We start from the raw sequence: 27,783 nt of genomic DNA, 5'->3' as shown, positions 1-27,783 counted from the left end.
TTCAGGAATTCTTGCTCAGAGAATGGTGCTGCCCACAATGGGCTGGGATTTTCCCTTATCAATTAACTCAAGACAATGCTCAACATACATGCTCACAGGCCAACCTAGCAGAGACACTGAGACTTTCTTCTCAGCTGATTCTAGTTTGTGTCAAGTTGACAAACTAACCATCCATCTCTCAAGTTTGTGGCCCATTACACCCAGATTCTTTTGGCATCCATAGGTGGTTCCACTACATTCTTATGCGGCAGGGTTGGCTCATCAGCTCTGTTCTCAGCTGTCCCTGCACGGGCTGGCTGGTCTAATGTAGCGACCACCAGACTTGCCCTTTCATGGACCCTCTAACTAGCAGGTGGGGCACGGTTCCTGGGTGCGCGCATGCTCGGGTGTTCTCAGTTGCCACTTCCCCATCACTGCTGCCCCACCCTTGTACTAAACCACCAAACCACACCGGGACATGGGAGCAGTGCAGTGCCATTTCAAAGGGCTGTGAGGAGGGACAGCGGTGACACAGAACGCTGAGGGTCCACTCCCTAGATATGACCTTGTAGGCTGTCAGCTGCATCTGCCCAGGTGCTCAATGCCCTCAATCCCTGGGCTCCTCAGACCTCCCCTCCAGCTCAGCCCAGGAAACCAGCTAGCTCCTGCTAAGGCCAGGTCCACTCAGCAGCTGGCCTCCGCAGCTGCATGTCACTGAGTTTGTTTCTGTCTGTACGGCCCCTCTTCCCTTGGGATTCCCGAATGGTAGTGAGTATCGTAGATTCATGCCAGCCCAGTGAATACTGAAACTCTTGAAAATAGGCGATAATCAGAGGCATTCTGCGGGCTCCTCTGGGCAGCAGGGATAGACCAATGGCTAGCTCCTCCAAGGTCAGCAAACTCCCTGCAGCCCCAGTGAAGTGCTTGAGGGTTGGTTGCCATGGCGCTCTCCTTTGACAAGCATTGTTCTAGAAGTCTCCCTCTGCCACCTTCCTGCCAAGACCTATGGTCCTGACCCCATCTGAAGAGGCGGAAGCCGACCTGAGGCACAGCATGAGCTACCCGAGGAAACCAGGAGAGTGGGATGGGAAATGACAGGCGACCAGAGGGATCGAGGCTGGCAAAGCCACTCAGCTCGCATCCTCACTAGGGGATGGGACAACAATGTTCACAGAGCCTATGCTCATGTGAACCATGACAACTGGCGGAATGGCAGCCAGACCCAGTGGCTTGACCAGAAGGGACTTGCTCATTCTGTCCCATTAATAAGATACAGAAAAGTGGGGGCAGAGTGTCCTTCTGGGCAACCCAGGAACATTCCAGACTCTCTTGGGAGCCTTGTGAGGTGAGTGAGAAGAGACAGCCACCCTATTACAAAGTGATACGCCAGGGCTCTGAGGCCACATGGCAAGGAGGTAACAGAGGCAGCTCTGGAAGACGTCCGCCTTGGCCACTGCTCCCATGGAACCCATGTCCCCCTGTCACTCACTCTTCATAACCTTAAGCTTAGCCCCAGATGGTGTCAGTCCCTGCCACCTGGTTGCTAGCTATGGAGGGAGGCCCTGATACTTGGGGGCTGGCATCACAGGTGGCGGCAGATGGGGGTGGGGGAACCTCACCAGAGGGTGCAGGGTTTTAGGGGAAAGGCACTCTCGTCTCCAGGGCGGGCCCAATGGGGTGATCCCTCACCCTTTTCCATGATGTCCCTTGACTGAGGCCCTAGAAGGCACTGCCCAGGTCATAAGCAGATTGGGAATTGGTATCTGTCCCCTCTACACAGTTGAGCCACCTAACCTCCTACCAAGAGATGCGTACAAGGTTCTCTTGACTTGTGTTGAATATTGAGCCCTGTTGTAGCTGAGAGCTAAAGGATGCCCCCCTCCCATCCTTTCCCAGGTTCTTCCTAGTGTGTGGGAATCCTGGCAGCTGCAGAAGGCCTCTGCCCCTACCCTTGCTCCACAATGTCTGTCCCATCATTTCCTACCACCCCTCTAGAGCGCTTGAGTCAAATCAGTGAGGATCAGCATAGCGGAGTATTTGGTCTCTTTCACATAACTCAGGAGATTTAAAACAAGACCCGCGAAGGAGGCACAGACACAAGGGTGTGGCAATAAATCCCATACGCTCACACCAGAAGCCTTGTGGTGTGGGCTTTCTAGAAACAAAAGACATCCTCACCACCCATCTCCTATGCGGCACTCTTCCCCACATAGTCAGCCTCTCTGCCGCTGTGAACTCCCATCTGTATATTCCCACAAGTTCCTGACCTGGCAGGCCTTCCCCAGCTTACAGATGTACAGGGCATGCTCACGAGCACTGAGGTAGCCATTTCTCTGGCACGCACCAGCAACAGGGAAAACATGGGCTTGTTTGCAGCTCCGTAGCAGGTCCAGGGTCTGAGTGCCTGTGTATGTCATTACCAGGGTACAGAATCAGAGCTGCTACCCTAAGCTGTGAAGCTGGATCTTTATTGTTGTCCCAAGTCTCTTGATGGCATAGCTCACGTGGGATCCACTGGTCTTCCAAAGGCGGAATAAAGTCTGTGGCGATGCCCACTAACAAGGATGTTGGTAGTAGAGGGCAAGCCCCAGCTCTGATCTCAGGGAAGGGGTGGTGGGTTGTCTCAATGCAGCAGCAGATTGTTTGGACATACCCTGGCTATGTGTGACCTCCATCTACCTTGAAGTTACCACAGGGCCCATGGGTACAGAAGGACAGGGAGACGGAGTCAGACACCCCGCAGATAGCTGGGCCACATTCGAATCATATGTGACTAGAATGAGAACATGCAAATCCCAGCGTGTCACAGTTGACTGTCCCATGCTAAGTCAACGAGTTCTCTTGGCTGGACCATGGTGGACCGAGGACTGTTCTTACTGCACCAGTGGGCTCCTTGCCACAGACAGGCTGCCGTGGTTGGTTGTGGGCATCAGATGCCCATCTGCCCCCTCTCCCAGCCCCATCACACCTACCTGGTATCCATTCCCAACTCCCAGGGTCTTCTCTGCTGCCACTGGCCTTCTGCAGGCCTCATCCTGGCCACAGCATAAACAGACAGGAGCCAACCTGGCCCTGCTGCCCTGGAATGCTGAGCTGGGCAGTGCCCTAAGGGATGTGCTCACTAAGCTGGATTAAGCCTGGGGCCCAGCGGGGGGCGGGAGGTGAAGGAGGGGTAGAAAAAGCTTGACTGACCCTGTCAAGGCCGGACAGGGTCATAGTTCCTGTGAGATTCTACCACAACTATATCTAGGGCCAGAAAGTTCCTTTCCACCTATCAGCAGATGGCTCACCCAAAGTCCTCCCATTCACACCCATGGGTTCACAGCCTGGATCCATGGAGGCGAGGTGGATGGAGTCCATCTGGAAGCCAGAGTCAACATCTGGGCCCCCACATGCACAGTGCTTTGCTTCTCATCCTATTTAGTCCCTCTATCTCTGAGAACCCAGTATCCTTATGGGAAAAAGGACCTGACCTGGGATGCCTACACCGTCTATGATTCTACTGGGTCAAGTAACTGTCCCTCGGGATGGGGTAAAGTCTCATTCCCAGGCACTGCCCCTTGGTACAATTCCCCAAGGCTGTGAAAGGGTTTCAGGGAACATGGGTATTCCTTAGTGGCAGAGGTGCAGGTCACAGCTCTGGGCTCCCAACAGGGAATGCATGGGGCCTATTGAAATGCTCCAACACAGAGTGAGAACCTCAGAAAGGCAGGTCTACCACATGGGCCTGGCCCGACTTGACTCCGGGATGGAGAGTCTCGACTTTGCCCACCCACTGGGGTCTCTCCCTTTCTTCTTAGCAGCTGCCCATGGGACACAGTTTCTGACCTGGAAACTCCCGCCTGCTGTACCCAGGAGAAGGGCAAGCTCTAATCGCTTTGACTGTTCCTAATCCTAATCCTGCCAGTGACCTCGTGGTTCCTCTCACAGGCAGGAGCAGCAGCCATGGGGTCAGCCTGCCTGGGCCCTCTGCCTGGCCTATATGTGGCCTGTGGCAGCCCAGGCTCATGGAGGGTCTGTGTAGTGAGAACCCTGCTGGGCCTGGAAGTCAGTGTCCACTCTAAAACTCAATCTGCATGGTTACCTTCATCACCCATGATATGAGGACAATGGGAGCTGGGATGAGTAGCCAGTGGGCTCACATAGGAGGTGAGAGATGATCAGTTGTCCAGAGGGAGGGTCCAGTCTGTGCTGCTGACTTTGTCTTCAGCCACTAACCACAATAGAACCTGATAACCCTGGTGAGGGGAGGGTGGGGGAATGGCTGCTTCCATTTGTGCCAGGCCAGGACCTGCTGGGACCTGCCATGCAGCAGATATCTGTTCTCTGTGGGTACTTGGGGATCTCAGCTCCCGGGCAGCTGTCTCCCCAAGATGCCAGGATTGAGGCTGCATAGTTACCATGTGGATTCCTTTATAGCCCCAGATTCCTGGAGATTCTTACTTTTCAATGGCCTGGGAGCTCAAAGGCAGTAAATGGAAAGGAAATGGCAGGGGCACCAGTCTCCCCAAGAGCCCCCACTTGGCCAGAACCGGTAGGCACACTGGGACCCACTGAGGAGTAGCTTGCAGGCCCTATTTAGGTACACAAGAAGCCCAAGCTGAATGCAACCTCACAGGTGGGAGGGAGCCGCGCTGCCTGAACCAGAAATTACTATTTTGAAAGTTGTCTGTCCATCTTAGGTGTCTGGAATCAAGAGTGGGGACCAAGAACCTGTAATGGGAGGTACTGGGGTCAACTCAGAGCCCCTTGGCCTGATGAAGCCACTATGCTGTGACTCCTTCCTGGTTCCCCCCTAGGTCAGATAGTGAGGTCAGGCCACTCGTCTCGGTAGCATCCTGGTCTGGTTCTAGACCTCCCCTAACCTAGGTGGGCCCTCCTGGCTGTGACTCATGTTCGTTCAGTGTTGGGGAGGCAGCTCTGTGCTTCAATTGAAACTCCAAAATAGCCTTTCCATATTCAAAATAGTTCACCCCTTGCAGGCAGGAACGCGCACCATCTGGCTGCCGGTTTACCAGCTGATTTCAGACAATTCTGGAATCTATTTTTAATCCACCTCCCCAGACCCTGAGCCAGCAAGCTGTCAGGGACAGCATGCTGGTCAGCTAGCAACAGCCTCTCCACGGTCCCAGAAGGACCAGGGCAACATTGCATCTCATGCCCATCCCCTGCTGGGCTGGCCCAAGGAGTCCCATGTGCCTCCCGGTTGGACCAAATGAGGCCTTAGGGAAGAAGTCCCAGCCATTCCCAGTAGCAAATGGCCCTTTCTGCCACGTTCCTTCTTTGTGTGATCGCCCCCAAAAGAGACCCGCATGACTTTTTAATTTCTATGAAATTGAAGTACTCAAGCGTGTGGGATGTACAGATCTGTCTGCACCCATTTGCCTGTCCTAATGTCCCATCCTGGTATCTGTTCCCTCTTGGCACCTCCTGTACCCCCAGAATATGTCACTACATTCTGACATTGCAGCCTTCTCCAACTGGCTCGTCCTTCCAGGTCAAGCCGAGCAGGTGCCCCTACCCTGTGGGCTGCCCCACCAACCTTGTGTCAAGATTTTCCAGGTTCCTGCCACCCCTCCTGGTGCGTCCCATGAGACACTTGCTTCCTTGGTAAACTCCAGAGTTCAGGGTTAGCCCTGCCTTCCTCCCTCTAGCCCTCTGTGCACCTGGATGATTGTCAGACTTTTACAGGGCTTCCCCTCAAGCCAGCTCTGCCCACTTTTTCTGCATAAGCCCTCTTCTGGGCAGAGATTCTGGGGAATCCCTCTGGAACGGGGGTATGCGGTGGGTGTCAGAGAGTAAGCGTCCTCATTCACTTGGCTTGTACTTTGATGCCCATTTTGACAGCCTTCGTTCCCACTCAGGAGACACCTCGGCTGGCTCAGTCTTCAACTCAGAGTGGCACTGGGCATTCTTTAGGGCACCAGCCCCCTTTTCTCTGTCCCCCAGGATGCATGAAATGTCCACAGATATCTGTCCTTGCCTCACTGCCAGCCTATTCTCTAAGCAGAAATAGTTGCTCAAATGCAAGACTTTTTTTGCTCATTCTCAGAGGAAGACAGAGACAAAAATGACCGCTCTGGGCACCCAGATAATACAGACAATGACATTGTAGTGACACCAACTTCACCCGGCTACAGCGGGGGACAAAGTCTTGGGCAGAAGAGAGAGGTATTGCTGTCACCAAGCAAGCAGAGTGAACCCTTACTACACCACAGGTCTATTCTTCCACCTCGGCATCTGGCGCTATCACAGAGCGGAGATTCAGCGGAAACGAGGGAGCCTGACGGCTTTTCCCCTCCGCTTTACAGGACTCGGCGCCCAAAGCGTGCAGCATGCACAGACCCAGTCCTTTGCCTTAAACCAAGCAGCAGACTCATGTTACCCTCAGAGGCATGTCCTGAGAGGCTTGGGACATGGGGGCAACGAGGACATGTCCCTGTGCTGAATGTGGCGAAGAGCCTCTACACGGTACACAGGTGTTTGAGGATTTTCCACAACCCTCAGCTGGTCTACTAATGCTGTCAGTTTTTCCCTAAGTGGCAGGCTAGTTCACAGCTACCCAAGCAACCCATTCATTTGCTGGGTTGGCGTTTATCAGTCGGAAAATTACCCGCTGGGGAATTCTGCCAGACACCAAGCAACCCATTCATTTGCTTCCACTTTCTTTCACAATTTTCCCTTGTTTTTTTTTTCTCTCTCTGGTTTGCTGAAGTCCTATGTGTTGGGCCCTGTGCCAGGCACAGGGGTTACAGAACAGTGGGGCTGCCAAGGCCCTGCCCTTTCAGGGAGTATGGGCCAAGTGCTTATGAAACATTGTGGGCCCAAGGATGCTGTTGGATGCTGAGGAGGAGATGCAGGAAAGCAAGCGTGTCTGAAGTTTTCCTGCCCTTCCATTTCCGGCCTATGGGAGGTATGGGCTGATTTCCTCCCACGAGGCAGCAGGTTGTGTCTGCTCTGGAATCACGAAGACCTGGGCTCACCTCAGCACTATGACTCTGTGCCTTTCTTCCTCCTTCCAGGGCCTGTTCTGAGGTTACTACCTCGGTCCTCTGCTCCCAGAGAAGAGAGGTGTCAATGACTGGAACCTCCTGAAAGGTTGTGGCTGGCTGGACCTGAACTGACTTCCCAAATTCTCTTTCCACTGGATCCTCCCCACCCCACTCAACTCCAGCCCCGAAGGTCCACCACTAATATAAGTAGAGACAACGCATCTAGGAAAGATTGCCTGGCTGTGAGCTCCAGGGACAGGAACGGCCTGCCTGTTTCCTGCTGCCTCCTCCAGCACAGGCCTGAGGAGGGTTCATCAAGGTCTTGGTTATGCTCCGTTGAGCAGGGCCTCCCTAGCTATACAACCACATGACTACAGTCCACTGCAAGGAAGGATAGCATAGCACCAGCAAAGACATTTCCCTGTCTTTTGGTATCCTCGGACACAGGAAGAGGCATGCTGGGTGGGAGATAAGGGTACTGTCTTGGCTTCTGGAGAGCAGTGGGCCTGTGACCACTAGCCACAGAACCACTAGTCACAGCTCTTGGGAACTGTGCAAGGATTTTCTTTACATGCCCCATAGGTGGTCTGGAACCAAAAGCCTATGATCTGGCCCACTTTCAGGAATGTAAAGGACCCTCCTTCTGGAGGCCAAATAATGCCAGATTCACCATCATCTTGGGGGGAAAGTGGAGGGGTAAAATGTCAGGCTCAGCCTGGATAAAAAGCTGCAGTTTGCTTCTTAACCTGGGGTGAGGGTGGGGTTCCCTGCAGGGCTTGTCCAGGCCAACCAGCTCTCACGTTTTGTTCTATTAGGACCCAAGCACAGACAGGACTGACGCGGACAACACTTGTTAGGGCCAGGGGTGGGGTAGGGAGGGGCAGAGAGAGTTCCCGACTTGGCTGTGGGCTGCTGGAAGTTTCAACTTTCACAGTCAGGGCAGGGTGGGGAGTGCAAAGGCAGCCAGATCTCCACAGCGGGAGGACCACCTGGAGCTTCATGTGCGGGGCTGGGAAAGGGTGGTTGTACCTTCGGCAGTCAGCCAGAGGTGATTTCCATCTTTGAATCCCCAGCCGTCAGCCACAGTTATCAGAGGCCCCTTGGCAGCATAAGGGCAAACGAGGGGCTGGAAGACCAGAGGTATTTGGGGCTGGGAGTGTGGTGTAGTGGTGGAGTCGTGCTTAGCATGTGCACGGTCCTGGCTTCATCCCCAGCAACAACTCAATACTTCAAGGACTCAGGCAGGAGGAGGCCTCTGCATACCCAAGGGTCCAACTCTCAAGAGCCACTGTTTTTGTAGTGGGTCATCCTGCAGTTCTGGCTTAGTACCCAGCTTGGTGACTCTGGGAGCTTGGGTGGCTTTTCTGAGTCTTGCTTTGCACTCCAATGCTAACTCCACCATAGTACCAACAAGGTAAGCACACAATTCGAGGGCAGGAGTAAAAAATTCCTGTGGTTGCCTCAGCGTCAGGTACCAATGGTCTCCTTTCATTTTCTTGGCATAAAAGACAAGCCCTAGCCAGGGATGACTCCTATGTCTCAGGGCCCCCGGCAAACTTGCCTATGGATCTTAGTACCCACTGAGGGTCTAGACATGTGGTGTCTGGCAGCCACACAGGCACCCTGCCAGAGCAGACGCTGTCCTGCCAGGTAAGGAGTGGTAGTCATGAAGCTTCCCAAGAACAAGTAAGTTGGGCCTCTGGGCTAGTATAGGCTACAGGTAGCTTTCATTCTAATCCCTGATGAGAGGCCCTGGGTCAGGTTCACGTTAGCCACTCCACACTGCAGATCCCACCACTTGAGGCACACTGTCCCGGGCTTCCTTGGGGGGCTAGAACTGGAAACAGGCCTCATAACTAAGCCTGGGGGGCTGTGTGTTCTATAAAGTATTTCACTATGCACTTAGACTAGGAGCTGCTGTATGGCTTTGTAGACACCGATGATAAAAGACTTCACTAGACTACAGCCAGCAGCGAGCATCACTATCTCAGAGACAACCCTCCAGGTTCAGCAACGTCCATCTAGGCAGGCATTGTGGGCAAGGGTAGCTCCCAGATAGATGGGATGGGGGCAGGAGCAGCAGAAAACAAAACACAATACACACACACACACACACACACACACACACACACACACACACGGCATTATGGCATTAAAGACTCAGTGTCTGAGTGTCACTGACCAGGATCCACACAGGTGGTGAGCTAGAAAGAGGATGGTGAATGGGGCAGCCTGACAGTGGAAGCCACATACAATCTACACACAGCACTGTAGCCCAGCAGCCCTCACTGTGTTTATCACTGGCTGCTGGCCACAACCCCGCACACCATGGGGTCTGAGGACAGACACTGGCCTAAGCATGTATGTAGGGGACATATTGTCAATGCCTGGAGGAGGGTGCTCCTGTCTGTGCTCAGCGCTGGGCCCCAGGTCACAAACTCCCAAGGCTCTGGCCGGGCCCTGGCCTGAGCATACCGGAGCAGATGTGGGTGGTGAGTGGCCCTTCGGCTCCATCGTCATGCAGCTGACACACTTCAGAAGCATGGTAGATTTGGACCTGTCCTGACCTCTGAGCTGCAGGGACGGCCTCCCAGCTGGGGTCATTCTGGGTCCTGGCATTGCCTGCTGTCACCCGGTAGTCTGATGCCCCTTGAGCTGTATTTGGAGACCCCTGAGCTCTTTGTAGCAGTCTCCATGTCTGGATGCTGCCTCTGTCTCAGCTCCATGCCATGCTGGCTCGTTAAGCCTGGTGCCTCTGGCTTCGATGCGAGCCTCCAGGGAAGTCGATGGGACGAGGTCGTGGCAGGCAGACCTAGTGGAGGGTGAAAACCTGGGGAACACTCAGCAGGCAGACTGAAGAAAGGCCTGGAGTAAGGTCATATGCAGTATTCCTGTCACCACAGAGAAATCTTCCTAGCCTTCATCCCTAGTAACACGGATTCTGTGGCCCAGGAAGCTGTTGGAATCTCAGCGTGCAGACGTTGGTCACTTGTTCTCTCTATGATTGGGTTGGTATGACTGTCAGCAGGTCCAGCTCTACTACCCTCTGACTAAGGAAGTCCTAGCTGTCCCTCACACACATCTCCTGTCCCCATGTTTTGGGGTGTACTCGGGAAAAGAGCAGGAGCAGTTGTGAGGGCCAGGGTCACAGCAAGGCCCCATTACGTGGGCTGAGCAAACCCACTGAACTGCCTTTTCAACTTTAGGCCTTGGCTTTCTCCACCCATGCATGCCTTGAACAGATTCCACAGTCACTCCATTTTATCAGGTCAGTCAAAGGAATATCCTGAAAGGCCGGCAGCCATGACTATGGGAGGCTAACGTTGAAGAATTGCCATGAACTTGAGGCCAGTGGCCAGGCTAAGTCACACACCATCCTGGCTTTCCATCAACTTGACACAAGCTACAGTCATCTGGAAGGAGGGCACCTCAGTTGAGAAAATGCCTCTGTAAGACCTAGTTCCAGGGCATTTTCTTAGTTAGTGATTGATGGAGGAGGGCCCAGCCCGTTGTGGGTGATGCCATCCCTGGACTGGTGATCCTAGGCTCTATAAGAAACCAAGCTGAGCAAGCCATGATGAGCAAGCCAGTAAGCAGCACTCCTCCATTAGCCTCTACATCAGCTCCTGCCTCCAGATTCCTACCCTGCTTGAGTTCCTATCCTGACTTCTTTTAATGACAGACTACATGTAGAAGTGTAAGTCAAATAAACCCTTTCCTCCCCAGCTTGCTTTTTGGCCATGTGTTCCGCTGCAGCAATAGAAACCCTGACTAGGACATCGGACTAGACTTTGCCTCCACTGGGGCTGGTAAAATGGCTCAGTAGTTAAGGCACTTGTCACTCACTAAGGCTGCCAATGCCCCTGGAATCTCCCCGGTGGAAGAAGAGAACAGATTTTAAGTTGGCATGTTTGTGAGAGCACGCACACGCACACACACACACACACACACACACACACACACACACACACACACTTACAGATGTTTGTCACTTGGTGGAGGATTATTGCCCTAATGGAGGAGCACTTGCCTACCATGTGTGAGGCTCTAAGTTCTGTCTTCATGAAAAAAAGAATAATAAATATCTCCAGTGGTTAATGGCCATGTAGGAGAGGACATAAACAGAATGTTGGCACATGTGGGAAGGGTTGGCTTTGGAAAGCAACTCAGAGACCTTGTCTGTCAGGCACCCTCCCACTCAGGGACCTGTAGCTGATGGGGTGTGCCGTCCTCTTTAGTGGGAGCACTCACATTGATCATAGCATTTGACGTGATGCGAAAGAGGGTGGCTCGCTCGTTCACAACCTTCAGCTTCTCCCCGCTCTCTGGTGGGATCTTGAGGCTGTCCAGCTCATTCAAGGAGCGCTGGAGCGCAGCGCCATGCTTAGCAATGAGGTCATTGCACGTGCTGAGGTCATCTAACTTCAAGGAGAGGTTCTTCAGGGTGTGGTGGAGCTCACTCTTGTCAGCTGGGGCAGCAGGCTCTTCATCGTCATCCCCAGAATCATCTAAAGAGAGAGACAGACTTGCTGTAACCACCAAGTGAGAGTCTCTGTCGTCTGGGCTGCAGATGGCAATAGAGTCACACCAGAGTGACCAGTGCCCTAGACAGTGTCCTGCAATGCTCCTGGCTAAGGCTGCTGCACCTTAGCCTGACCCACACACATCCAGCTGAGTCAATGGGAGCGTGAGGCAAAGGGGGCTAGCTGCAAGGGCAGGGTGCTGTGGCAAGCAGGGACTCCAGGTGCCTGCCCACAAAAACGGTACCAGCTCCACTAGGTCACAGCCTAAGATCGCAGCAGGCCGTGCTGGGTGGAGCAGATACTTGAGAAGAGAGCAGGACTCCTTTCCTTATCTTGCAGGCCTCCCAGGACAATCAATACTGCTGGCTAACGCCATGCCCATCCCCAGCCATGCCAACTGTCCCTTGCTCTGCAAACACTTGTCCACCCGTGCTTGGGGCCTTTCTTCCCATCATGTACTTCCCCGATGCCTAGAACATTATACCTCCTCAAGTTCTCACCCCATTTACCCTCTGAGGCCCAACCCAACACCACTGCCTCTCCAAAGGCTGCCTGGGGACCCCCCTGCCATAGTCAAGGCCACTCTCTTGTCACCAGATCTGCACCCTAGTCCCTCTTCCTGCGAATCTCCATGCAGAACATGGCCACATCTGCACACACACACACACACACACACACACACACACACACGCACGCACACACACAGAACATGTCCACTCACGGAAAGTCTATGGGAGAAGACACCAGGGCAGCGATGGTGCAGCTGACGCTCTAAGGCTGCTCAGCTCACTTCATTCGTGCCAGTCACCTGGGGCTTCTGGGCAAGGGCCTGCTCCCTCTCGCGACTCACACAGTGCCACAGGAGTCTTTCCTTCTTCCCTGCTTCCTAGCCTGGCCTGTGCTCATAAGCGGCCTCCGTGGGCAGCTGGCCTGCGACCCTGCTGCTGCTTTAATGCTGGCATGGGACCGCCAAGAGGCTGACACGAGCCTGTGACTTTTCCCAGTGCCGGTCTGCTAAAGTTTTCAGAAATCCCTTGTTTTAGAAATAATCCGCACAGACTTTTCTTAGATGAAGGAAATATGCAACCAAGATACAAAATTAAAAGTAAGAGAAAAAAAAGAATGCATATTTTGAGAGAACAGATTTCTCCCACAGCAGGCAAGGTACATGTGGGTGGACATGGATTGGTCACCGTTCTGAGTGTGTCCTGAGCTCACAGCAGTGCCAAGCTGGCCGGCTGCACAGGCCCCGAGCAATGGGGAACTAAAGGGAAGCATTTGCTGCACACTGTATCCCTGCCAGCTCCAGAGGCCTTGGGCTAATATCCAGCCCCCTCCCCACAGGCCGGAGAAACTGCAGCTCCGAGTGATCCAGTGTCTGGAGGTCACTGCAGCCACTGGCAGGTGCTCTGGGCCTCCTTGGCATGGCAGCAGCCCTTCCTCACTCTTCCTCACTCCCGCCTACACAGAGACAGGGTTTCTCTGTGTAGCCCTGGTTGTCCTGGAACTCTGTAGACCAGGCTGGCCTTGAACTCAGAGATCTGCTTACCTCTGCCTCCTGAGTGCTGGGTATGTGCCACAACCACCTGGCTCTATATGTTTGTTTTTCTTTTTTTAAAAGGACCCCTTGGGGCCATCAGGCAAGAGAATTCTAGGATACGTGGAGCTGTCTGTGCCAGAGTCTTGGTGCTGAGGACCCCTTAGCACTGAAGCCATCTTCCTGAGCAAACAACCAGAACACTGAGCAAACAGCTGGGCCCAGCAGCTGGAATTCCAGTCAGGGAAGTCCAGTTGTGGCTTGCTGGCTGCAGGCCCACCTCAACATGACCCCCATTTTCTGTAGCCTAAGTAGCCTTAGCATCCTCCCATGTGATGGGTCGGGGGGGTCACTGTTCCTTTATTTGACCTGTTATTACATGGGACACTGTGTATGTATTTCTTAAGGCCCATGTTCTGATCCTGGGGACAAATGATGCACTTATGTTAGTTTCACACCATTAGGGGAGGAGCTAGGATCAGCAATGGCTGTCTATTCAGAGATGGGCAGGGCGAGTCCTCCCCAGGAGACAAGGCGGGGTGAGCAAAAAGAATGAACGATTTGAGGGGCTGGGACATGCTCTCTGGTGGCCAGCAGTAGCACAGGGTGGCAGGTCCCACACAGAGGGCAGAGTGTGGGAATAAATGTAAGGTAGGTGACCGAAGGGAAAGCTGGCAGAGGAGTCTTTGGCACAAGCCAAGGGGATTTGTTCCTTCCCCGCAACAAAAAGAAGCATGTGGATAGGCATTCAGGTAGAAGGCAGGACTGGTAACAATGGCACAGTGAACAGACTGGCAGACTAGAGGGGGCAGAGACAAGGCCAGAACTGCTATAGAAAGCCACGGACTGGAGAGTCCTGGGTGGGCAGAGTCCTGGTCACGTTCCATGCCATCTCTGTATACATGTTGCCCCTGAAGGAGGAGATGGTCCTTCTTCCACATTCCCACAGTAGCACCAACATTGCTCAAACACAGAGCCCAAGTCATGATCCCACCCCTGCTGTGACTGAGACTTGGCCATGGTGAGTCTAGAAGTCTCACAAGAAGAAAATCCTCATTGGGAAGATGTTTTAAATGCAGTACAGCTGGGCCTGAGACTCTGCTTCCCTCTGCCAGTGGTGTTTCTCGGGCTAATGGCATAGCAGCTCCAGACTGTGGAGCACTGAGAGCAAAATGATCTCAGCCTCTAAGACCGGCATGGGGCCAGGAATAAGGTGCAGGCCAGCTCTTAGATGGCACAACCATGGGGAATAAATGACCACAAAAGACCAGTCCCTACCTGATGAAGCTTCATCTTCAGGAAAGCACTGGTTCCTAAAACACCCATCAAGGTCACATGGAACAACGGATTCTTTTTGTTAAAAGGGAATACACTCACGAAAGTCGGGCCACCAATATGTTACAGAGCAGCATTCAGAATGTGGCTTTCCCACTCACGGCAAAGCCTCCTGTGGGGATGAGCTTCCAACACTTAGTGGCTGTCCTGGGCCAGATAGTGCCATTCCCCCACCCGATCCCAAATTTATGACCTTCCTGGAACTTCTGAACGTGACTGCTTGAAGAGAACGTGCAAATACGGTTAGTCAAGAAGAAACCATGCTGCAGCATCCAACATGGCTGCTATCCATAAAAGAACCCTAGATAAGCAGTGGCATGGGACGGTGACCCCAGCACCTGGAAGGCTAAGGCCGGAGGATGGCAAGCTGTAAGGTCAGCTTAAACTACATAGACTCTAAGTGTGTGTGTGTGCATGTGTGTGTGTGTGTGTGAGAGAGAGAGAGGGGGGGGAAGGAAAGCTGGAGGAAGAAAGAAGGAAGAGGAGGAGGAGGAGGAGACAACAACAATGACGACATAGTTGCAGGGCAGAGGGTGAAACCGGAATAATGGAAATAGAAACCAGTGGACACCAAGGATTGCCAGCAACACAGGACACCAAGAGAACAGTGTAGGATAGACTCTTCTCTTGAGGCTTCAGGGGGCTCTGGCCCCACTGACACCTTGATTTTGAACTCATAGCCTCTGGAACTTGGAGAGAAAATATAGCCTAGTTGCCTTCATCCACTGAGGCATGATAACTGGTCACACACCGCAGCACCAGGGAACTTAAACTGTTTTAAAACAGTACACGTATCACCACGCAGACCTGAAAGTCTGAAGTTCTAAACTTAGGTGTGGAGCTGTGTGCCCCGGGGGTACTTAGGGTGGGGGATGAATGCATTTGCCTTTCTCACTCTTAGAGGCTGCCCTCACTCCTTGGCTTGTGCCTTTGCCTTCTTCCATCCTCAAGACTGTCAGGTAGGCAGTTAACATTCTCTTGGACTCTCCTTCCTCTCTCTCTTAAGAACCTTTGAGATTGTGCTGGGTCCACCTGCATGATCCCCATCTCAAGATCTGGAACCTAATCACATCTGCCTAGACCCTTTCAGCATGCACAACAGACACACAGGGTTTGGGAATTAGGGCATGACATTTTGAAGCCATGATTAGACAACCACCTGGGACTGCTGTGGCTAACACCTGTCACGTTCCTCCTCTAGGGCTGCCCTTTGGGTTTTGCCTCACTGAACCAGGCAGTGTTCTCTGGGTGGTTGAGGTGAGACACCTTCCTGGGCACAGGGACCTCATGGGCCCTCTGGTCTCTCCGAAAAGTTGGGCACAGATGCCACTCTGGCTAGTACCTCTATAAGAAAATGGCAGACTGGCGTAACGAGGAGCCTGGTGGTCCTGTGTTCATCTTCCTGGGGCCTGAGTTAAGTGCATCAGTCCTATGCTAAGGGTATTTCAGGAAGTAAATATTCGTAGTATAAAATAGTGCACATCATATGCTTTGATCGTTTCACCCCCATTGCCCTCTTGCTGGTTCTGTTCTCTTTCCAAGCAGCCCCCCCCTTATTCTCAGGCCACATGTATACATGACTGCAGATAACCATATCAGCTTAGATTCCACATGAGAAAACACACAATATTTGACCGAAGCTGGCTTATTTCTCTTAACACAATGATCCACAGTTCCACTCATAGTCCTATAAATGACAATTTTGTTTTTAATGGCTAAATAAAACTCCCTATAATACCGTATTTTATTAGCCGACTGCCATGACAGCAGCAACCTCGGATGTAAAGATAAGGCCCTTACTAATCTGCATGCCTTCCTCATACAGGGATAAAATGATGTGGGGCTGTAGTATGTGTGCTGCAGAGGTGAGTTCCTCTGGGGACGGAAATGCCTTCTCTGGGGAAGACGGTAGCGTATGCAGTGCACGGCCAGCACAGAGCTAGCATGTACTGTGTCCTGGGGCCCTTGACCCTGCCCGCTGGACTCTCCATCCCTTCTTCAACACAACTCTGTCTGGTTTACTCCACAGGGAGCCCCAGCTCCCCTCTGAGGGCTCGCCAAGCCTCTTTAACAGTAGGAGGTGACAGTCTGACTGAGAGGTCCCTCTGCATGTGCCACCATGGCCAGAACCCTTTTTCCTAGGGAGGCTCCTAAGAAGGACAGGTTGCTATGGCAACTGTGGTGTCAGGTGAGCTATTTTTAGAAGCAGCGCTTTCTTTCATCTTTGAAAAATGGATATCGGTGGGGAATCCCTGAGTGTATGGTGCTGTGCATGGAGGGGGGCAGGGGACAAGGGGTAGCCTTTTAAATAACCAGCAAAGCTGCAAGGCTGGCTCAGTCGGGGAGGGTGGTGACACATAGAGCATCCCCTCTGACTCCCCCCCCCCCCCCCCCGCTTGCTTCTCTATGGGATTCCTTGGAGGGGAATTAAGTCACAAGAGGACCCGTGGGGAGAGGCCAACACAGGTGAGACTGGCCAGTGTCCCGAGAGCAGTGACAGAGAAGATAGCTCTGGAGTGGGGAGGCGTGTGATTGGGAACCAAGGCCTCCAGGGAACCGGGCAGACCCTCGAAGCCATGGCCTGATCCAATGGCATCTCATGAGGCTCTAGTCCTGCCGGACACCCTGCAACAATGACAGTGATAAACTACCCTGTGGCAAACTGGATGATGCCTTGTCCTTCAAGAAGACAAGAATCTGAGGCTCTGGCCACCCAGACACTGGAAAACATGACAGGATCTAATCTCATGGAAAATCAGATGGCAATAAATAATAAATTGTGCCACCCTGTTAGATGGAAATACCAGCTGGGCTCCAGGGTGCTCTTCATCTTCTGGGCCTTGCCAGGGCCGGGCCCAGCCCTTCTCCCACTTAAGACAGAGGAAGGGGTACTGAGGAAGGCGGAACATACCCTCCAGGATAAGGTGGGAGGCACTGCCTTGCCTCACCAGGGACCACTGACACCAAAGCTGCCAGGAATCTCTCATCTTCCAGCCAGGGAATGTTCCAGGGAACCCTGCACGGGGACTCAGAGCACACACCCGGAGGACTGAGAAGCTGGCTCCCTAGATGTCCTGGAGGCACAGGCCTATAATCCTGGCTATCAGGAGGTTGATGCAGGAGGATTGAAAGCTCAAAGCCTGCGTGGGCAACTTAGTGAGACTGTCTCAAAACACAGAACCGAAATCTGCGTCTATATGGTATAGCCCTATACAGTACAGGCCTATATGGCCTGTTCTACAAGTTTGAGGTCTTAAACACCAATCCCCAATAACATAAGAAAAAAAAAGCAGCAAAAAATAAAACTCAGAGGAGGGAGCCAGAGCTCACGGCATCAGAGCCATGGACAAGCTCAAAGGGGCTAAGTGTGGGCTAAGCAGCCCATAGAGGCCGGGTACCTTCCCTTGGCAGGGATGGTCTGGAGCTGCATGCTGTCCTCACTGGCCTCTCCCCCTGAAGTCAGGTGCAGAGGTGTGGAGATGCAGCACAAAATAGTCAACTGTTCCATTATGGCACTTGCTGTGATAGCACGTTCAGCCTGGCACCCACATCCTCCTCCCGTCAGATGAGAGCCCAGTGGGCATTCATGGAGCCATTCTGAAGGAAAGCAGCTATGTATCCTGGACCCAGTCCTGGGGAGAGCTGGCCCTTTCCAGGGTGTCTATATCCCCTCACCCTGTCCTGGTGAGACTCGCCCCAGGCAATGAGGACATTGGAAAGACTGGGAGCTGGGGCCGGTGCAGCAGGAATGGAGCCGTGCCAGACGTGCCTGGGAAGGGGAGGACCCAGTGGAGAGGGTGCTCACCCCCATCTCTGGCGATGGGTTTGACAGAGATGAGGAATCAAATTCTAGGACTCCCTCCCTGCCTCTGCCACACTGGGCTGAGGGCAAGAGACCTACCCGGACCACAGCAGGCAGATACCTCCCCAGGCAACAGTCTCTCAGGTTGGTTGGTTCAGAGATTAAGTGAGCCTCTCGCGGGCTGGCCTCCGTCTGTGAATCAGTTGGAAGCTCCCACCTAGGGGCCCGGCCTTCTGTTTCAGGGGAGTCTGGTGACTTGGGGGTATGCAGACATCTGTTTTCAGTGGCCCTGGCCTACTTATGCTACAGCCTGGACAGAGCCACTTGACCGGATGCTTCCTGAGGTCCTGCCAGCTTTGACATCCTGATGCTAGGTTCCAGCTCCAGACACTGCTGTCCATCTATTCTCCATACTCCAGGTGCCACCTCCCAGTTCTGCACAAGTAGCGACCAAAGCTGAGGAAACTCGTGGGCCTCCAGGTATCCTGATCCTGGGGCTCCCCTCCCATGCTCTGTGCTGCCCTTTGGGAAGCCAAATAAAAGGACAGGATCTCTCCTACTATCCTGGCATTTCAATAAAGCCAGCTATTTCCTTACTCCCTAGATGAAATTTGGCCTTTGTCCACATTACATAGATTCCATTATTGGTTTGTTTTTTAATCTATCATCCCATAAGCCTTTGCTCCATCTCTACAACTGGGTTACCTGTGAGCAGCTGATCTGTACCCCGTTCATTTGTGCACTGTGGCTTCCCCGTGGCACCAGTTTTTTGGGGGGGCAGGACAAGTGGGCATTTTTTGCCTTTACTGGCATAATGCACAAGTGCCACCCTGGGCAGACCCAAATACAGGTCCCTTGTAGCCACTGATCTTACCCTGGGCAGATCCTGGACTGGGTCACTAGGCTGATACTGGGGTCAAGGATCCTCCGTGACCTTTGCTTGTCTGCTTTGAGACAAGGTCTCACTATGTAGCTCTGGCTGACTTAGAACTTGCTATGTAGACCAGGCTAGCCTTTAACTCAGAGTGTTGCCTCTACCTCCTGAGGGTTGGGATTAAAGATGCACACCACAAGCCCCTCTAGAAGGACCTTGAATGGACAGGAAATGCACACATGAATCTTTCATTTGATGTGACACCAATGCCCACTTCAAGGTCAAAGCAAGCGCAGCTCAAGTCTAAAGCAGGCATTCAGTCAGCTACACAGAAGCACTGAGCAGGTCACCGGAAACTCTCGGCTTACATTTTCCTGGCCCAAACACTGTCCCATTGGCTTATCCTTGGAAACTATCTGATACCTGTATAATCACACTAGAATCTTCCATTGGCAGAGCCTTCAGGGATCAGAAATGCAGAGCAAGTGGAGACAAGGAAAAGGGCTATGCCTCCAGAAGCCCCACCGTCCCGAAAGGGCAGGGCTGCCTCTGTTCAGGATCCCCAAGTGCCAGAGCTGGACTGCAGAGACACCTGCTAGATGAAGGGGTGACCCCAGAGACAGCGGACCGGGAATGTGTTCCATCAGTGCTGTCACCACAGCAGGTCTGCTCGGTAGGGCTGAGGTTAAAGAGTCACAGGTTAGGGATTTCCTTGATGCCATGCCTGTCTTTGAACTAAGAGAGAATCAGAAAGATAACGAAACACATCTCAGTCCCGAGATTCTTCCCAAGATTGGGCCTGCAGGCGCCTCCCACTCTCCTGGCTGCAGCGTGGTCTGGGGTGTGTCGTCGCCGCTAGAGACAGTGTGGCCTCCAAGTTACCCCAGCAGTGTAGGCTGAGCAGGAGGAACAATCTCAAGGAAAGCAGCTATGGAAGGTGAAGCAAAGGAGAATGGGAGAAGAGTCAGTTCCTTTTCTTGGGTGGAGGGGGGAGGATTACTCCAGCCTTCTTGAAGGTCTTTTGTCCCAGCCACCCCTCGTCTCCCATGAGACTAGTGAGCTCTGCTATCAGGGGTCCTGGAAGGCACGTTTCTTAGCACTAGTTAAAGTGCCTATTTTATTTACTAAAGGAAACCAACACTAGAATTTCTGAGAGGGGTGCTTTTTGTAAAGGGATGAAAAGGTGGCTTATTATTCAAAAAAAAATGTAGAAAGCTGTTTCTAACTGCCAAGTCCCACTGACTGGGAACGGGCACTTGGGAAGGACATACTGACTCACGGAACCTTCCAGATTGAGCTTGGCCAAGGCAAGGCCAGGGTGGGAAAACCAAAAGAGATGGCGAGACAGGGAGGGAGGAGAGGGAGTATCTGAGCACAGAGCCTGAGAGGAGAGGCCCGCGTCAGTGGGGCAGCAGCCCACTTCTGGAGACTCATTTCTCAGCAGCTGCTCCCCAAACCTGTTGCATACTCTTCAAATCCTAAGCAACGCCAGGGTCCCAGAACCTGGCTGAGATTCTCTCTTTACCTGCTCAGTAACGGCTCACATAGGCTGCAGAAACCAGAATAGGCCAGTGGCGCACCTACTATGTGTTCTACGAGAACAGCAAACCACGATCTAGAAAAGTCTGAACCCCCAGTCAGGCGGTTCTATGTTACAGGCGTCTGCAGAGGTCTAGATCTATGTGACCTTGACGGGAGTCCTTTTAAAAAGGTCGCTAAGACCCATCAGTGCTAGGCCAGGCAGGAGCTAAAGAAATCTGCAGTGGAGAGCTGTACAGCCATGAGAGGCTTGTGGTGGGGATCTCAAAGGCCACTTAGGATCATAGGGCTTGGGACATTAGGGCTTAGGGCAGCCTCTGACTCAAGAGACCTAGGCAGCAACAGCAACGCTCGCAGACCTCACAGAATCACTTCGCGCCATTCACTGGGCACTCCTAGGGCTGCCACACTCATGTGCCGTGAGCTCTACTTCTGGCCACCATTAATGTCAAGAATGCTGCTACAGGGGTCTACAAGGTGGCTCAGCAGATAAAGGTGCAAGCTTTCAAGCCTGGAGACTTGAGAACCCACTTGGTGGAAGGAGAGAACCAATTCCTTTACATTGTCCTTTGGCCTTTGTATATGCACATATGTGTGCACACGCGCTAAGACATGCACGCACACACTTTAAAAAGAATGCTGCTATGGCTCCAGTAAGTTTGAATCAGTCCCCCAAAGGTTCATGTGGCAGTGTTTTTAACTGAGATGAAATATTTGGACAAGAAACACAGAAGGCTAAAGATACACACTGTTAACTCTAGATCAACCACCTGGAAGAGACCATACAGCTCATGAACTAAGGAAGAAGAGAAAAATCAGAGACTAAAAGTAGATCATGGCAGAAGAGGGTGGGGACAACAAAATATAGGCAAGATAAAACGAACCAAGTGGTCATTTTAAGCCTAGTGTGTCAGCCAGATGGGGTGGGAAGTGCCTGCAGCCACAGTTACCAGGGAGGGAAGGGAAGACCCAGCAGCCGCAGGCCCAGCCTGGAGCACTGTGGGATCTGCCTCGAACTGAAAAGCAAAGTAGCAAATGAGCAGCAATTACACTGAAGTAAACCATTACACAGTTCAACTAAAAGTCGGAGACTTCGAGGGCTGGGTGCTTAGCGCAGCGGCAGAGTGCCCTAGAAAGAGCAGAGAACCCCGTTAAACCCCAGCCCTGAAGAGGGCCAATCAGGTTTTACCAGTCCAGGTATTTTTAGAGCATGAGCCATTCTATGCCATTCTACGTTGCAGCTATAAAAGCACAGATAAAATATCCAGCCATATGCTTTCCAGGATAGAAAGAGACAGATGCGTTAAAAGCAAAGGACTGGAGAGAGAAACAGGCAACAGGAATCCAAGGGAAGCCCGAGTGGCCTCCTCAGCTTTAGAATGCAGACTCTGGACAGACACATAGCAACAAAAGACTCAGTGGGCTGAGATGACACACTAAATGTGAGTGACAGAGCTGGAGAGAATGAGGCGAAGGGGCAGATCTGCAGCCACATTGAGAGGCTCCGGGCTGCCCCACCCCAGCCCCCGCATGAAGTGTAGACAAAATGGGCGCAGGCACAGAGGGGCTGGGGCTCTTTGTCACTGACTACTTGGTTTATTTTATTGTTATGTGTATGAATGTTTTGTCTGCAGGTGTGTTTGTGTACCACATGCATGCCTGGTGCTCACAGAGGACAAAGGGAGGCACTGGGACCCCTGGAAGTGGAGTTAAAGACAGTTGTGAGCTGCCATGTAGGTGCTGGGAACTGAACCTGGGTTCTCAGGAAGAGCAGCCAGTGCTCTTAACCATAGGGCCATTCCTCTAGTGTGAGTCCCCCTAAATAAAGAACCCCTTATTATACTCAGTTCCGAGTTAATGTGGGATTACTTTATTTGCGTTCTCAAAAAAAATTATATATATATAAAATAAATATATAAATAATATATTTATATATAATATATATATATAATAAATAATATATATATATATAAAACCCAGGACAAACAGCTGAGATGCCTTAGAATTAAAACCTTCCTCTTAAAGAAACCCAGGACTACATTTCTTGCACCGAGTTCTACCAAATATATAATAGACAAGGTTAAAATGGTTCAGAAACATTCTGTGAGGTCAGCCCTACACCAGCAGCAACAGCAGAAAGACACTGCAAGAAAAGAAAATTGTAGCCTAAGAATGCTCATCAATAGAAGTACAACTTTTTAAAACAAAATATTAGCAAATAAGATTCCACAAAAGGGGTCTTATGAACGAGGGGGCTTATCTCAGGAACTGAAAGTTTTACATTTTAAATGAACACAATTCATAGTAACAGTGTAAATTAAGAATATAACCAGCTCAATAAATACTGAAAATCATTTGACAAAATTCCACACTGGTTTGGGATAAAAACAGAACACTGTAAAGGAGAAACCATATATATAAAGACTAAATTATTATTACATAATATATTACATAAACATATTCTATATATAAACCATATATAGAGAGAATTTTAAAAAAATTCTACAGTTATCACCAGGCTTGATAAAAAGTAGAGCCGGAAGAAGTGGAGCATTCACCATCTTAGGACCACACTGGCGATCTCAGCCAGTACACTAAGTCAAGGAAAAGAAACCAAAAGACACCATTGTGCTGCATTAGAAAGCCCTGAGGAGTACAGACCTAAACAGAGAACTCTCAACAGAGGAATCTAAAATGGCTAAAAGACACTTAAGAAAATGCTCAACATCCTTAGTCATCAGAGAAATGCAAATCAAAACAACTCTGAGATTCCATCTTACACCTGTAAGAATGGCTAAGATCAAAAACACTGATGACAACTTATGCTGGAGAGGTTGTGGGGAAAAGGGAACACTTCTGTATTGCTGGTGGGAATGCAAGCCGGTACAACCCCTTAGGACATCAGTGTGGCGATTTCTCAAAAAATTAGGAAACGACCTTCCTCAAGACCCAGTAATACCACTTTTGGGTATATGTCCAAAGGATGCTCAATCGTGCCACAAGGACATGTGCTCAACTATGTTTATAGCAGCTTTGTCTGCCATAGCCAGAACCTGGAAACAACCTAAATGCCCCTCGGCTGAAGAATGAATAAGGAAAATGTGGTACATTTACACAATGGAGTACTTATTACACAGCAGAAAAAATAACGACATCTTGAATTTTGCAGGCAAATGGATTGAGTTAGAAAACATCATTTGACTGAGGTAACCCAGACACAGAAAGACAATTATCGCATAAACTCACTTATAGGTCTTTTATAAACATAAAGCAAAGAAAGCCAGCCTACAAATCACAATCCTAGAGAACCTAGACAACAAAGAGGACCCTAAGAGACACTTACATAGATCTAATCTACATGGGAAGTAGAAAAAGACAAGATCTCCTGAGTAAACTGGGAGCATGGGGACCTTGGGAGAGGGTTGAAAGGGAGGGGAGAGGCAGGGAGGGGAGCAAAGAAAAATGTAGAGCTCAATAAAAATCAATAAAATTAAAAAAAAAAAGCTCCAAGGAATCTAGCGAGAGAACCCACAAAACCGCAGACTCAAGGGCAACCACAAGGGTTTTATTCTCTAATTCCAGGAGTTGAGAACCTAGAAAATGATATTAAAATAATACCTCCTGTTACAGTACCAATACTAGCAGATACGGATGGGGGAAGTATGTTCAAGATAACACACAGCTAAGAAGAGTTTAACAGATAAATAAACAGACATGTTTATAGACACTCACTAACCCACCTCACTAGCCTGTACCATTGTTTAAAAACTCAGAAAAATAAGTATTGGTAAGGATGTGTAAGGGACAGAAACCCTCACACAGTAGGGCACTAAGGGGCACAGCCACTCTGGAGAGCAGTTTGGTAAATGCTATAGAACCTAGTGATCTCACTCCTGGCTGTAGACCCGAGAAAATGCAAAACCACTGTCCCCACTCAAAAACTTTCATGTGAACATTTGTAGCGGTGTTTTCCACAACAGTCCCAAAGCAAAACCAATTCAAGTAGTATATCCATACGTGAGAATATTACTTGATGATAAAAAAGGAACAGAGAATTAGCTGAGCAAAGCATTCACTCCCTTGCTCGTTCCCTCACTCTCTCACTCTCTCGCTCAATCTCTGTGGATTCAGTGAAGCAGTTACCTGAAGCTCTACTGCTGACTTACTTCCCTGCTATGATAGGCTGAACCCTTCCTTTAGTGGCGTTTGCCAGGGTGCTTTACCACAGGAATGAGAACTGCCCGACACAGAACGTGATGAATGCCCCTTCCACAGTACACAGACAGGCTGCCCAAAGTTCCACCCAAGAGAATGGCATGTCCAGCCAATGTGCAGGAGGAGAGAATGCAGAGCTACCAAGGAAGGCAGCAGACAGTGTCCCTTGCCAGTTCAGCCCTAAAGACTACCCCATGTCCCAGCTCCATCTCTGGAGGGAGCTCCTTCTGTCACACCCTGGCCTTCACTTCTATCTGAACCCCTCTCCAACTCAGCCTTCAATGGAGTGGGTTAAGTGAGCAACTGACTGACCAGGGTAGAGATCAGAGCCATCCAGGGTCACCCAGATTCCAGGACATGTCATTTACAGTGACATGGTGTCTCTGTCCCTCCCAAGGGCACTAAAGGACAAGTGGGGGCGTTTTCCTTCTGTGTCTGTTTTCCAGAGAGCAGGCTCCTGGAAGCCACAAGTTTCGCCTGTCAAGTGCACAGCCCTACTAACTGGATCGGACCAGTGTGCCTGAGAGCCAGTGTGTCAGCAGTCACATCAGGGGCTGGGGACACTCAAGCTCCGCACCTCGCCAAGTCCCCATCCCTCTGCGTTCACAGCTATCATCCCTGAGGACACTATGACTGGTCCAGCCCCTCTTAGCTCAGTGCTTTCGCTTGTAAAGTGGAGAATAAACACAGTAGCCCCCTGGTGAACAGAGGGACTCGACTCAGAAGACATGCTCTGCATTCTTACGTAGGCAGCCTCTAGTACAGGGAAGAGGTTGACCCATGCTGTGAAAGATCTCCTCAAACAGGCTCCGACAGCAGGTTCGTAGGGGAAAAGGAACCAATCAACAAACACTGCTGGGCTGACAGAAATCAACTGGACATTTTGCATCCTTAGTGAAAAAAAAAAACACAAAACTTTACAATCTCTGCCAAAAAAAACAAAAACAAAACAAAAACCCTATGGCAGATGCAATAAAGATGTCAGTGTAGACCTGTAAAATATTTTTTGAGAAAATACAGGGAACTGATTTTATCCAAATCAGTCATTAAAATAAGCAACACCATTGACTGTGACCATAGGGCAAGGACAGCCATGCAGCTTGGTGGGACAGAACTGGCAATATGAGCAAAACCCGACTCCTACGGTCAGCTGACTTCCAGCATGGGTACAAAAGACAGTCAACCAGGGGAAGAAAAATCCTTAAGGTAATGTTTCTAGGACAGAATGCATCAGAATAAAACTGGACATCCCACTCCCCGCCTCTCACAATAAATACAGTTAACAGGAAGCAGCAAGCTAAGACTCAAAACTCCAGCTGTAAAGTTCTCAGAAGGAAACGGAAGGGACACTGCTCGAATTTGGGCTAGACAGCTAAACAAGATAAATTCTTAGATACTGAATCAAAAGCATGGGGACAAAAGAAGAGCCTGAAGCTGACACCATCAAATGAAACCAGGACAGTGCAAGGAGACTCACGGGATGGAAGCAGGCATTTAAAATTCATATAAAGGACTTGCATCCACAATACATAAACAGCCCATATGATAGTCAAAGGACAAACAGACACAACCAAAAAGAACAGGCAAAGTATTTGAACAAAGATTTCTCCAAAGACACCTAAATGACCAAAACATACAAGAAAAGAGTTCAGCATTCAGACACCTGGGCAGCAGAGAACCACTACCATTCTCCACCATGATGAGATACTACACCATTCTCTGCCACAATGAAATGCTACCCCATCTCTAACAACAATGAGATACTGCACCACCCTCCACCACGATGAGATACTACACCATCCTCACCACGATGAGATACTACACCACCCTCCACCACGATGAGATACTGCACCGCCCCCCACAATGATGAGATACTGCCCCACCCTCCACCATAATGGGATACTACACCACTAGCATGGACACAGTTTGAAAAAACAAGCAAGAAAGCCCAAGTGTCAGCAAGGGTATGGAGGCATCCCAACCCCAACTCGCGGCTTGTGGTCACATGACATTGTGCAGTCACTATTACAAATACTTGGCAATTCGTTGTCAGAACACGGTCCAAGAATGGAATCGTGAGAGAATTCTGAGCGCTTGTGTGAAAACTCCAAGAAAACAAGATCCTAAGACTTCAGTTTCTTCAAAACATAGAGCTGTTCTTGAAATGTGCTTTTGTGCTCCTCCCAGGTGGAGCAGGCAGGAACGCTTGCTTCAGCTGCCGTCACTCGTGCACCTCTGTGGAAAAACACATTTCTGCCTCGTGTGGCTAGTCCTTGTGACTGAACCTTACTCGTGTGATTCTTCTGCACCCTCAGAGTATAAACTGCCTGATGCTCTGAGTAAAGGCGGCTACTGCATGAGACTTTACTCCGCCTCATTTATTGGCTCCATTCTCCCAGGTTCCCACCACCATTAGAGCAGCAAACAGCTCATCAATTTTAAACCATGAGCCAGCAACAGAGTCCTATCACTCAGTGTTTACCCAAGAAAAAGGACAACACCTATCTTCACACAAAGACTTTTGTGTTCAGAGCTTAATGGATAAATACAATGTTGACCATCCACACAACGGTATGTGACAATGAATATCCTGACACATGCTGCAACACGGATGAACCTAGAAGACGTCACACTTAGTGAAACAAGACAGGCAGAAAAGATTCCACTTAGAGGAAATATCCAAAAGCAGCCTGGTAGTTGCTGAGGGTTAGGGATGGAGAGAGACCACTAAGGAGTATATGGTTTTTTCAGGAGAGGCAAAGACATTCTACAGTTGAACCATGGTGATGGCTGTGTAATCCCGTGAATATTTTTTAAAACAACTGAATTACATATTTTAAGTAGTGGAATCCTTATGGCATATGGATTATAACTCAAAAATTATTAAACAGCTTATTAAAATACTTATTAAAAAGTACAGGTTTACAGATGCTGACAATATAAATTCTTCATTCTCAGTGTCTGAAGATTTTCATGACAAATATTTG

The 27,783-nt window shown here is 50.6% G+C and overlaps 1 protein-coding gene across 5 annotated transcripts in view; it reads right to left on the bottom strand.

The window, feature by feature from the left end:
• Positions 1-27,783, bottom strand: part of Osbp2 (oxysterol binding protein 2) — a 168,237-nt gene that overhangs the window by 14,962 nt on the left and 125,492 nt on the right. For all 5 annotated transcript variants that reach the window (XM_087909147.1, XM_087909148.1, XM_087909150.1 and 2 more), the window contains one exon: positions 11,223-11,479. In XM_087909147.1, coding sequence (XP_087765273.1) covers positions 11,223-11,479 — 257 coding nt within the window. The remainder of the gene's footprint in view (positions 1-11,222; positions 11,480-27,783) is intronic.

Source organism: Myodes glareolus, chromosome 8, assembly GCF_982192425.1.
Source record: "Myodes glareolus chromosome 8, mMyoGla1.1, whole genome shotgun sequence".
In the NCBI taxonomy this organism is placed as follows: Eukaryota; Metazoa; Chordata; class Mammalia; order Rodentia; family Cricetidae; genus Myodes; species Myodes glareolus.
Note: the sequence above shows the minus strand (reverse complement) of the source record. Positions and strands in the feature narration are given on the sequence as shown.